The 12,976-nt window shown below is 48.6% G+C and overlaps 2 protein-coding genes across 4 annotated transcripts in view; both read left to right on the top strand.

Annotated features, from left to right (window-relative positions):
• Positions 1–7,650, top strand: part of MED1 (mediator complex subunit 1) — a 39,283-nt gene extending 31,633 nt beyond the window's left edge. For both annotated transcript variants that reach the window (XM_062175630.1, XM_062175631.1), the window contains one exon: positions 2,713–7,650. In XM_062175630.1, coding sequence (XP_062031614.1) covers positions 2,713–5,959 — 3,247 coding nt within the window. In that variant the 3' untranslated portion in view covers positions 5,960–7,650. The remainder of the gene's footprint in view (positions 1–2,712) is intronic.
• Positions 7,651–10,685: 3,035 nt separating this feature from the next.
• FBXL20 (F-box and leucine rich repeat protein 20) overlaps positions 10,686–12,976 on the top strand; it is a 113,614-nt gene continuing 111,323 nt past the window's right edge. The window contains exon 1 of one of the 2 annotated variants that reach the window (XM_062175458.1): positions 10,686–10,808. In XM_062175458.1, the coding sequence (XP_062031442.1) occupies positions 10,761–10,808 (48 nt within the window). In that variant the 5' untranslated portion in view covers positions 10,686–10,760. Of the gene's footprint in view, positions 10,809–11,369; positions 11,656–12,976 lie in introns of those variants that run through there. The other variant, XM_062175459.1, reaches the window with a different exon arrangement.

Below are 12,976 nucleotides of genomic sequence, written 5' to 3' on the forward strand. Positions count from 1 at the left end.
ATTAAGAGAACCATGAAGAATGTGTTTGCAGTATTATAGTGATTAAAGAAAAGCATTTAGTCATTGCTTTGAATTCATGTGTCTCTGCTTTTGGATTTAAAAGTGTCATGAGTTTTTTTTTTTTGTTTTTGTTTTTGTTTTTTAATCATTCTGAGAGTAACAGGAGTTAAGGTAGGTAAGTTCAGTCCTGGTGTTAGGGTACTTCAAGGTAGCAAAGAGCTGAAATAAAGTACACTTTTTTAAAAAGCTTACCCTCTTTTGCCATTTTTTAAAAAAGATTGATTTATTTATTTGAAAGTCAGAGTTACACAGAGAAGGAAAGGCAGAGAGAGAGAGAGAGGTCTTCCATCTGCTGGTTTTCTCCCTGGATGGCTGAAACGGGTGCACCAATCTAAAGCCAGGATCCAGGAGCTTCTTCTGGGTCTCCCACGTGGGTGCAGGGGCCCAAGGACTTGGGCTATCTTCTGCTTTCCCAGGCCATAGCAGAGAGCTGGATTGGAAGCGCCCATATGGGATGCCGGCACTGCTTAACCACTATGCCACAGCGCTGGCCTCGCCATTTTTTTTAGATTTGAGAGGCAGAATTACAGAGAGGGAGAGACAGAAAGATCTTGGACCCACTGCTTCACTCCCCAAATGGCCGTGAAGGCTGGAGTTGGGCCGATCCAAATTCAAGAGCCAGGATCTTCTTCTGTTGTCTCCCACGTGGGTGCGGGGACCCAAACTCTTCAGCTGTCTTCTGCTTTCCCAGGCAATAAGCAGGGATTTGGATCAGAAGAGGATCAGCCAGAATTTGAGCCAGTGCCCATATGGGATGCTGGTGCCACAGGCAGAGGCTTAGCCTACTATACTACAGTGCTGGCTGTGCCATGTTTTTTTTTTTTATATAGTTCTTTGGGAAGATTTGTTTGTTTGAAAGAGTTACAGAGAGAGAGAGAGAAGGATCTTCCATCTGCTGTTTGGCTCCCCAAATGTGTGAATGGCTAGGGCTTGCCAGGCCGAAGCCAGGAGCCAGGAGCTTCATCCAGGTCTCCCACATGAGACCCAAGGACTTGGGCCATCTTCCACTAGTTTCCCAGGCAGATTAGCCAATAGCTGGATCAGAAGCAGAGCAGCCAGGTCTTTTTTTTTTTTTTTTTTTTTTTTGACAGGAAGAGTGGATAGTGAGAGAGAGAGACAGAGAGAAAGGTCTTCCTTTTTGCCGTTGGTTCACCCTCTGATGGCCGCTGCGGCCAGCACATCGCGCTGATCTGAAGCCAGGAGCCAGATGCTTTTCCTGGTCTCCCATGCGGGTGCAGGGCCCAAGGACTTGGGCCATCCTCCACTGCCTTCCCGGGCCATAGCAGAGAGCTGGCCTGGAAGAGGGGCAACCAGGATAGAATCCGGCGCCCCAACTGGGACTAGAACCCGGTGTGCCGGCGCCGCAAGGCGGAGGATTAGCCTGTTAAGCCACGGCGCCGGCCAATAGCCAGGTCTTGAACCGCTGCGCACATGGGATGCCATGCTGCAGACAGCAGCTTAACCTGCTGTGCCATAGCACCAGTCCCCTCTTTTGCCATTTTTTAACTGATCTAACATTAAATGGCAGTGTGTCAGAAGATACATAAGCCACTCAGCTTCCCAGACATTAATTTATAAATTTAAGATTTTTTTTTTCATAGGAAGGGCTAGCAGCCTATTTTTGTAAATGGATTTTATTGGAACACTGCTGTTCGTTTACTTGTGTGTCAGATTTCAAGCTAAATTGACAGAACATATGATGTTCTAAAGCCTAAAATATTGCTACCTAGACCTATAAGAGAAAGCTTGCTGACATATTCTTTGGGGGACAGTATTTTTACATGTATGTTTATAAGTTATGAAAAGTGCTTTGCTTTATAGTAAACAAGAATTCATACCAGCAGTAGCACTTTTCACAGCATTGTAGCTTTGGGATGATCTAAGCCATTAAAGTTCAGAACTTGTTGAATAAAGAGATTTTTTTTTTAGTGGCTAATTAGTTAAAGTAAATCATGTCCTATCAATTACCATATGAAATCCCCAAAGGAAGCCTTTTTTATTTTTTACTTCCATTATTACCAATTATTTTTAGTTTAATATGAAATATAATTACTTATATTCTTATTTATGATTTGCTTTTGGTATTTTTTAATCTTTTTTTTTTATTTGACAGATAGAGTTAGTGAGAAAGAGAGACAGAGAGAAAGGTCTTCCTTCCGTTGGTTCATCCCCCAAATGGCCACTACAGCTGGAGCTACACAGATCTGAAGCCAGGAGCCAGGTGCCCTCTCCTGGTCTCCCATGCGGGTGCAGGGGCCCAAGCAGTTGGGCCATCCTCCACTGCCTTCCAGGCCACAGCAGAGAGCTGGACTGGAAGAGGAGCAAAAGTAGAACTCGGCACCCATATGGGATGCTGGCGCCGCAGGCGGAGGATTAACCAAATGAGCCACGGTGCCGGCCCTGGTGTTTTTTTTATAAGAGGTTAATATCACCTACTCAGTCCAATTCTTTTTGGGATGAATTTACCTGGTATTTGATAGTACCACCATTGCTTTACAGATTACTTGCTTTCTGTGAAAACTGCTTACAGCAAGCCTCTGGGGGCTTATCTAAGTCTTGGGCAAAATTGGAGCCTGTTTTCCAAAATCAAAAATTGATTTCATTCAGCAGCCAATGCAATGTTAACTTTGTTTTTTCCATCTTATCTTTCAGATGTATGTCCATCCCTGTGACGATGAGGGCTATTCGGAGGAAAGCTGAAACCATTCAGGCCGACACCCCAGCACTGTCCCTCATTGCAGAGACAGTTGAAGACATGGTGAAAAAGAACCTGCCCCCGGCTAGCAGCCCAGGGTATGGCATGACCACAGGCAACAACCCAATGAGTGGTACCACTACACCAACCAACACCTTTCCGGGGGGTCCCATTACCACCTTGTTTAATATGAGCATGAGCATCAAAGATCGGCATGAGTCGGTGGGCCATGGGGAGGACTTCAGCAAGGTATCTCAGAACCCAATTCTTACCAGTTTGTTGCAAATCACAGGGAACGGGGGGTCTACCATTGGCTCGAGTCCGACCCCTCCTCATCACACGCCGCCACCTGTCTCTTCGATGGCCGGCAACACCAAGAATCACCCGATGCTCATGAACCTTCTTAAAGATAATCCTGCCCAGGATTTCTCAACCCTTTATGGAAGCAGCCCTTTAGAAAGGCAGAACTCTTCTTCCGGCTCACCCCGGATGGAAATGTGCTCAGGGAGTAACAAGACCAAGAAGAAGAAGTCATCAAGATTACCACCTGATAAACCTAAGCACCAGACTGAAGATGACTTTCAGAGGGAACTATTTTCAATGGATGTTGACTCACAGAATCCTATCTTTGATGTCAACATGACAGCTGACACACTGGATACGCCACACATCACTCCAGCTCCAAGCCAGTGTAGTACTCCCCCAACAACTTACCCACAACCGGTACCTCACCCCCAGCCCAGTATTCAAAGAATGGTCCGACTATCCAGTTCAGACAGCATTGGCCCAGATGTTACTGATATCCTTTCAGACATTGCAGAAGAAGCCTCTAAGCTTCCCAGCACTAGCGATGATTGCCCACCCATTGGCACCCCTGTTCGAGATTCTTCAAGCTCTGGACATTCTCAGAGTGCCCTCTTTGACTCTGATGTCTTTCAAACTAATAATAATGAAAATCCATACACTGATCCAGCTGACCTTATTGCAGATGCTGCTGGAAGCCCCAGTAGTGACTCGCCTACCAATCATTTTTTTCCTGATGGAGTAGATTTCAATCCTGATTTATTGAACAGCCAGAGCCAAAGTGGTTTTGGAGAAGAATATTTTGATGAAAGCAGCCAAAGTGGGGACAATGATGATTTCAAAGGATTTGCATCTCAGGCACTAAATACTTTGGGGGTGCCAATGCTTGGAGGTGATAATGGGGAGACAAAGTTTAAAGGCAATAGCCAAGCTGACACAGTTGATTTCAGTATTATATCAGTAGCCGGTAAGGCTTTGGGTCCTGCAGATCTTATGGAGCATCACAGTGGTAGTCAGAGTCCTTTATTAGCCACTGGGGACTTAGGGAAAGAAAAGACTCAAAAGAGAGTAAAAGAAGGCAATGGTACCAGTAATAGTAGTCTGCCAGGGCCAGGGTTAGACAGCAAACCTGGGAAGCGCAGTCGGACCCCTTCTAATGATGGGAAAAGCAAAGATAAACCTCCAAAGCGGAAGAAGGCAGACACAGAGGGAAAATCCCCATCTCACAGTTCTTCTAACCGGCCTTTTACCCCACCTACTAGTACAGGTGGATCCAAGTCTCCAGGCAGTTCAGGAAGATCTCAGACTCCCCCAGGTGTTGCCACCCCACCCATTCCCAAAATCACTATTCAGATTCCTAAGGGAACAGTGATGGTGGGAAAGCCTTCCTCTCACAGTCAGTATACCAGCAGTGGTTCTGTGTCTTCCTCAGGCAGCAAAAGCCACCATAGCCATTCTTCCTCCTCCTCTTCCTCGTCTTCTGCTTCCACCTCAGGCAAGATGAAAAGCAGTAAATCAGAAGGCTCATCAAGTTCCAAGCTAAGTAGCAGTATGTACTCTAGCCAAGGGTCTTCTGGATCTAGCCAGTCCAAAAATTCATCCCAGTCTGGGGGGAAGCCAGGATCCTCTCCCATTACAAAGCATGGGTTAAGCAGTGGCTCTAGCAGCACCAAGATGAAACCTCAAGGGAAGCCATCGTCACTTATGAATCCTTCTTTAAGCAAACCAAACATATCCCCTTCTCATTCAAGGCCGCCTGGAAGCTCTGATAAGCTTTCCTCTCCAATGAAGCCTGTTCCTGGGACTCCCCCATCTAAAGCCAAGTCCCCTATCAGTTCAGGTTCTGGTGGTTCTCATATTTCTGGAACCAGTTCAAGCTCTGGCATGAAGTCATCTTCAGGGTTAGGATCCTCAGGCTCATTATCCCAAAAAACTCCCCCATCATCCAATTCTTGTACAGCATCTTCATCCTCCTTTTCCTCAAGTGGATCTTCCATGTCATCTCAGAACCAGCATGGGAGTTCCAAAGGGAAATCTCCCAGCAGAAATAAGAAGCCTTCTTTGACAGCTGTCATAGATAAACTGAAGCATGGAGTTGTCACTAGTGGCCCTGGGAGTGAAGACCCAATGGATGGCCAGATGGGGGTGAGCACAAATTCTTCTAGCCATCCCATGTCCTCCAAACATAACATGTCAGGAGGAGAGTTCCAGGGCAAACGTGAGAAAAGTGATAAAGACAAATCAAAGGTTTCCACCTCTGGGGGCTCAGTGGATTCTTCTAAGAAGACTTCAGAGTCAAAAAATGTGGGGAGCACAGGTGTAGCAAAAATCATCATCAGCAAGCATGATGGAGGCTCCCCCAGCATTAAAGCCAAAGTGACTTTGCAGAAACCTGGGGAAAGTAGTGGAGAAGGGCTCAGGCCTCAGATGGCCTCTTCCAAAAACTATGGCTCTCCACTCATCAGTGGTTCCACTCCAAAGCATGAGCGTGGCTCTCCCAGCCACAGTAAGTCACCAGCATATACCCCACAGAATCTGGACAGTGAAAGTGAGTCAGGCTCCTCTATAGCAGAGAAATCTTACCAGAACAGCCCCAGCTCAGATGATGGCATCCGACCACTTCCAGAATATAGCACAGAGAAGCATAAGAAGCACAAAAAGGACAAGAAGAAAGTAAAAGACAAAGATCGGGACCGGGAGCGGGACAAAGACCGAGACAAGAAAAAATCCCATAGCATCAAGCCAGAGAGTTGGTCTAAATCACCTATCTCTTCAGACCAGTCTTTGTCTATGACAAGTAACACAATCTTATCTGCAGACAGGCCCTCAAGGCTCAGCCCTGATTTTATGATTGGGGAGGAAGATGATGATCTCATGGATGTGGCCCTGATTGGCAATTAAGAACCTTATTTTTAAAACAAACATAGCCAGAGGAAAAAAATAATACATTTATAGGCAACCACCATAAGGGGTGAAGTCAGGTCTGATTTTTAAGAATCCTAAATGGCAAGGCTTTAACACAAAGCTGGGTGAATTTATAAAGGCATAGTCAGACCCTACTAAAGAGATTATATGGTTTGAGTGGTTATCAAGAATTTCTTGTTCTTTGCCAGAAAGAAAAACTTAAAATACTTGCTTAAGGAAGGGAGGGGGGAGGGAGGGGTACAGGGAGAGGGAAGGGCGCAAAAACAGTTTTGTGGGAAATATTCATATATATTTTTCTCCCTTTTTCCATTTTTAGGCCACGTTTTAAACTCATTTTAGTGCATGTATTTGAAGGGCTGGGCAGAAAATGAAAAAGCAATACATTCCTTGATGCATTTGCATGAAGGTTGTTCACCTTTGTTTTGGTAGTTGTCCATTTCAGGCATGGGCAAATGAAGGACTTTGGTCATTTTGACACTTAATGTTTGGTGTCTTTACTGGGAGTGATTGGGGGAGGGAAGATGATTTTAGCTATTTATTTGTAATATTTTAACCCTTTATCTGTTTGTTTTATACAGTGTTTCTTTCTAAATCTATGAGGGTTAGGGTTCAAAATGATGGGAGGCAGAAGAGTAAGGCTTATTTGATGGCAGAGAACTTGTAGCTCGTGCTGATCCTGTAGCATCAAGCCCAGGCAGATTAGTCAGAGCCCGCCTTTGGAGTTAAATAGAGAAACCAAAATGACATTTTTATTTTAGAACATTTTTTTCATAGGGTTCAGACGACATAGGAATATTACGAGCTACCTTCCTGTGGAGGTATTGCTTTATAACCTTTTAAAAAAAAAAGCTGGGGTGGCTTTTAGGAAAGTAAACATGTTTTCAGATGAGTAAGGTTTAACGGATAGCCTTCCTGACTCAGTGGCATGAAAACCATTACAGAATTAGTAGTTCTCCTATTTCCATATGTGCCAAAAGTCTGCATCCCAGCATTTTGTTTGCAGGAGAACTAATGCCATTCCTACGAGCTGGGCTCTTGTCTCTCTTCATCACAAAGAAGGAGTCTAGACTTTAATCACTCCGCTGTATGTTCCCTGAGATAAAACAGTGAAATTTTTGCAGCCATAGTTCACTTAAAACAATTTCAAGCTCACTTGAAATAATGGGGCCTGGAATGCTAGGTGAGCATGAAGATAAACCCTTGCTACTATGTAGCAACACAATTGGACCTTTTTGGATAAATAGGTCTGAGTCTGGATTCTGGGGGACATCAATAAGAAGCCCTTCTCCTAAATATAGAAATCCAGAAGACCATTTTAAGTGCAACCGAAGTTCTCAGTATTTGGAGGGTCCTCTCAAAATTCTGCGGCCTTACTTTGATTTTGACACCTGCACTGTGCCATTCCTGATGACTCCATTCAGGATCTGTATCAGCGGGAGGGGCATAGGCCCCAGCACAACTCTTCTGGATTTAAAAAAAAAAAAAAAAAAAAAGCCAGGTGATTCATATGTGTTTATGTGTGTCATAAAGTGGAGTGACTTCATCAGCTATGGAAGAAGATTTCTATTTTCAGCTCTTTCTGCAGGTTGGATTAGCATAGAGTTGGAAAATCAGCTTTGGCTTTCTTTCCTGACTGTCTCTCATTTCCTCTGGTATTCTCCCCTTTTTGGTCATCAGCTCTCAACAACTCTGCCACTTTTGTGTCCCAAGGTAATAAAGAAGTAGGAAACAAAACATTGCAAAGTGGAGCAAGAAAAGTTATCAGTTACCGTATCAGAGTCAAATGTCTTTGGGGGACACTGAGGTGATACCAGAGTGCTTTATCTTGTGATGCTGATACAGTAGCAACCTCTCAGACATGCAACCAGGTTGGATTTCTCACAAGTTTGTCACCTAGTTTTGAAATCCTATCTCAATGGTTTCTGCAGGAAAAAAAAAAGTTACATGGTTTTTAAGTTTGTTGTGGGTGGGGAAAATCTTATGGGGAATGTACTGTATAATATCAGGGGCTCAGCTCCCCCAAGCAGAGCACAACAAATACCAAAATGAGTAAACTGGGAAGCTTTTTCTCTCTTTCTGTCTTCATCCCAGATCAAAGAATCCCGAGTTAGGATCTGGATGAAGGATAAGCCCCTGAATTGTCGATGGGCACACCCCACACACTGACCCAGCATCTGAACTTGCTTAACAGGGAGCCGGGGCTAAACTGCTTCACCCTGCCTGAGAACCAGGGAGCACTGCATTTCTCCACAGGGTGGAGGAGAAGAGGCAGAATAAGCCAAGCCTGGGACACCTCCCTCCTGTCTAGGTGTACTCCCTCTCCTGTTTCAAAAGACGGCAAGGACATGAAGTCAACTTCTACCTATCTTCTGCTGCTGGCGTCTTATGTATTCTTAGTTTGACCTGATTCCTCTTTTGTCTTTTGTCTTTATATTAGGGGTTCTTGGTCAAAACCTGCTCTGATGTACATGAAGATTTCAGGTTCAAATTCAATGTGTCTTAAAACAAGTATTGGGGGGGTGGGGGGGGTGGGAAGGGAAGCTGGATGTAATTGCCAAAACTGGCTTGAGGTTGAAGATTCTTGAAAAGATTTTCCTTCTTCAGGCCTAACTCTGAAAATCTAGTGCAGCAATATCATGAATTCTCAGACGCCCTTTCAGGGAACCAGTGAATGAATCATACAGTATCCACAGTTGAGTCACTTAAAGCAGATGTCAGTATAGGAAACATTATTCATAATCACTGGGCAATCACATTGTATTTTTTTCCTTTCTATCCCTGCCTCCCATTTATTTCTATCCTTGAGTTAATTTTTTTGGTGCAAGGGCAGGACATAAATCTCAAAAATTGGATTGGGAGACATACTCAGCTGTGTAAGAGCTGAGCTTTAAAGTTTGAGTAAAAATGTACATCAGGAGCAGCTGGGGAGGGTCTTTTCTAAAAAAGAATCTTTCAAATTTGATTTTCTGTGCGTATGGCCGTTCTGTAAATACTTTGGGGTTTTTCATTTTTTTGAAAGTAGACAAAATCTGTGGGATTTTTTTTCCCGAAACATTACAAAAGAATGTTTATTTACATGCAAATAAATTTCTTTGATAAAAAGCAATAAGCCTGTGTGTAATGAGATTTTAACCTTCAAATCGTTTTTGTGTTCATCTTTCCAAAAAATCCAGTCCAAAAGAAGAGGCAAAAACGAAGTATATTCTTGCGTGCTGCTTGAAATGGGTCCACCAGAATGGCTAATTGATAATTCTGTGTAACAGTTTTCTTCATTACATTATATTTTTGTGTGTGTGCCAGATATTACCAGTCTTCTTAGCAAGAAGATGCAACTTTGATGAGACTGAACTAAAAGGCTGTTTTATACCACTGGCTGAAGTAAAGCAAAATACTGAAAGTATCTGGGGGAGGAGATTGTAACACCTAGATCAGGGTTTGTGGGCCTGAGAATCGAGTTTTCTGAAGGTAGGTTCCTTCCTTAGGGAGTGCTCTATAGGGTATTTTTTTTTTTTTTTTTTTTGACAGGCAGAGTGGACAGTGAGAGAGAGAGAGAGAGAAAGGTCTTCCTTTGCAGTTGGTTCACCCTCCAATGGCCGCCGCAGTTGGTGCGCTGTGGCCAGCGCACCGCGCTGATCCGATGGCAGGAGCCAGGTGCTTCTCCTGGTCTCCCATGCAGGTGCAGGGCCCAAGCACTTGGGCCATCCTCCACTGCACTCCTGGGCTACAGCAGAGAGCTGGCCTGGAAGAGGGGCAACCGGGACAGAATCCGGCGCCCGGACCGGGACTAGAACCCGGTGTGCCGGCGCCGCAAGGCGGAGGATTAGCCTAGTGAGCCGCGGCGCCGGCTGATCTATAGGATATTAAAAAAAAAAAGTCGTCACTGAGTGCTTTAGGGGTTGGGTAATAAGCTTTCCAGCTAAAATAATGCTTTTCTTAAAAGATCTGCAGCGCACTTACCGCTTTTAATATAATTCATTTCTTAGACTCATAACAAGCCAGTTAGTAAAACTAGTAATTAGAAGGGGTGTGAAGACTAACTTAACTGCTTCGGAAGCATACAATTAGAAACAGTACTGGGGCCACAGTAGCTGGGGTTTACGATGCAGTTTCTCACATCTCACGTCTGGAACACGATTCTGCTCTTTCCTGCTCCTTGAAGGGGAACTCTGCTCTGGATTAGTCCTTAGCTCCTGGGGTTTCCGTCATAAACTCCGGGACCTTGAAGGCTCGAGTTGTTAAAACAGCCGAACACAGACGCGCTCCTACCCTGGGAGCCGAGTCAGGAACGTCACAGTTTCCGCCGGGCGAACGCCCCCGCCTGCTCGCTCACACGCTCGTTTCTCCCGCCAAAGTGGCGTCAGCGTCAGGCTCTCACCAACCGGCGCCCTGATTGGAGGGCGGGCGAGCACCACAGCCCATTGGGCGCCCGCGGCGGCAGAGGGGCGGGGGAAGCCACAGGCCCTGCTGCCGCACCCGCCCCCAACCCACGACGCGCGCCCCTCCCCCGGCCGGAGGGATGGTCGCCCGGCTTCAGCACTGCACCCCCTGACCCCGAGGGGCGGCGTCGCCGCCGTCCCCGCAGCCGAGCGCTCGGCCTGCCCCTCGGCGCAGTTAGCCCCTGCCCTCCCGAGCCATGCGCGAGCCAGACGTCCCGCAGCGGCCCCCCAGGCCCGCCTGCGGCACCCCGTAATGCAAGCCACAGGGGCGGGGGCGGCGGCGGCGGCGGCGGCGGCGGCCACACTGCCCTAATCTAGAGACATCCAGAGAGAGGAGGAAAATGGCTCCGAGCAGGGACCGCCTGCTGCACTTTGGGTTCAAAGCGACAGTGAGTGACAGGGGAAGGGAGTGGGGTGGCCAGGAAGGATGTGTGTGTGTGTGTGCCGGGACAGGCGCCTGGGGAAGTAGTGACAAGACTTGGGGCCGGGGGTCCCCGGCGGACAGCTGAGCTTCTGCGGCCGGGTGCGTGCGTGTCCGCCCGCGGAGGCGAAGGCAGGGGGCACGAGAGGGGCTTGCGCGCACTGTGCTGTCCTGCTTAGCTGTCGAGCACGCGCACGCGCGCCCCCGCCCCGCAGCCCCCCTGCGCGCGCGCGTGCGCGCGCACACACACACACACACACACGACACATAGGAACTTCCCTGCCTCTCCTTCTCCCGGTGGGCTCGCCTGCCTCGGCGGCGGAGGGGGCCCGTGCCGCCGCGCTCCGGCCGCTCTCGGGCGCTCCGTCAGGGGCTGCGCCCGCCGTGGGGGAGGGGCGGCCTCGCGCCGCCGCCGCCGCCGCCGCCGCCGCCGCCGCCGCGCGCTCCTCCCCCTCCCCCCGGCGTTCCGGGCCCGGGCGGCGCTGCCCAATGAGCAGCGGCGTTGCTGGCAGGTGGGGAGTGTTTTTGTTTTGGGTTGAAGTTGAGGTTGAGGAGAGAGCCGAGCTAGCGACGAGCAGTCGTCGCGGCCGCGGGCGCCGCGGGAGGTGGTGGAGGCCCCGCCGGAGCCGAGAGGTCTCTCCTGCCCGTCCGCCGGCCCGGGCCTGGCCCCTCGCCTGCCGCCTCCGCGGCCCGGAACTCCGGGGCCTGCCCTAGGCCCCCTGTCTGCACTCCGCACGCCGCAGCGCCCAGCCCGGGCCGCGCCCGCCGGCCCCATGAGGAGGGACGTGAACGGAGTGACCAAGAGCAGGTTTGAGGTGTGAGCTTGGGGGGCTCGCGCGGCGTGAGGAAGGCCAGCCCCGCTCTCCTACCCCCAAAACACGGGCTCCCCCGCGGAGCCTCCTCCCTGGCTTGGGCGCCGCCACCCACCCGCCCGTGGGGCTGCGGGACCTCGCTCCGGGCTCTGCGACCTGCGAGCCCAGCGCAGCCCGGCTGCCCTGACCCTCCCGGCTCCGGCCTCTCCCCACGGCGGGCCCCGGCGGGGGATTAGCTCTGGCGCCCTAATTCCCCCCTCCCCCAGAACCACTCCGCTTTTCCATTCTCTACACCACCCTTGGCTTGCCTCCTTCCACCCGGCTCGGCAGAGCCGGCTGCTTTTCTTCCTGTCCCCTTTTTCGCGAAGCGTTGGTTTCCTCTCGAGGGGCGAGATTAGGGGCCGGGGGCCGTTTCTCCGAGTTTGAGGCATCGATTAAACCGGGGGAGTGGAGCCGGTGGACGGGATGGCCGAGGCGGCCGCGGGCTCTCGGATCTGTTGGGTTTGGGTATTGTTCTGATACTTCCTCTTCTTTCCCGTCTAGTCTGTGCTGTCGTAGTTCATTGTTTCTACATGCTTGGAGATCGGGACCAAGGTCTGAGGCTTTAGGAAATCCGTTCCGGCCTGTTTGTCTCGTAGATACTTTCCCCCCTGCTAGCGAGGGAGGTTTCTGGTCGTGGAATTGGGGAAGGGACCATGTGAGAGCGTCCTCAGAAGTCGCGAAAGGAAGCGATTCCTTTGGGAAGCGAAGTATTGTTAACTACGGATGAATTACAGTAGCATAAATATATACTGCAAGATTGAGAGATAAGAGAGAGAGAGAAACTTACACAACAAGAGGCGTAGATGTTACCTGGCCTTTTCTGGCAGGCAGACAGGCTGACCTGGGATCACTCAGAGCTCAGTGTACACCAACCGCACCGGCGTTTTTCTACTTCCATTTGAAAGATGAAATCGGAAGACGGTCTTAAAAGAGTTGCAGGAGACTCGCCCAGCTGGGTGCAGGGATTAAAAAAGTTTGCCTGAGACTCTTCAGTTTAGTCCAGTGCTTGATTCAATGTTATGCCTACGGGGAAAATATGTGAATTTATCCCCGAAAATCAAGATGGAAAGTGTGTTGGGGGCAGTTTAAAATCAGACCTGCAGTATTAAGTTGCAGGTATGGAGTGGAGAAAACCAAGGAATTGGTCTTCTGAAAGGTTTCACATTTAGAAGAAAGTATTACGATGGATATTTAGTGTTTATTTTATTAGGACATTGGGTTCTTTTTTTTTTTTTTTTTTTTTTTTTTTTTTGGACAGGTAGAATGGATAGTGAGAGAGACA

Source organism: Lepus europaeus, chromosome 18, assembly GCF_033115175.1.
Source record: "Lepus europaeus isolate LE1 chromosome 18, mLepTim1.pri, whole genome shotgun sequence".
Lineage (NCBI taxonomy): Eukaryota > Metazoa > Chordata > Mammalia > Lagomorpha > Leporidae > Lepus > Lepus europaeus.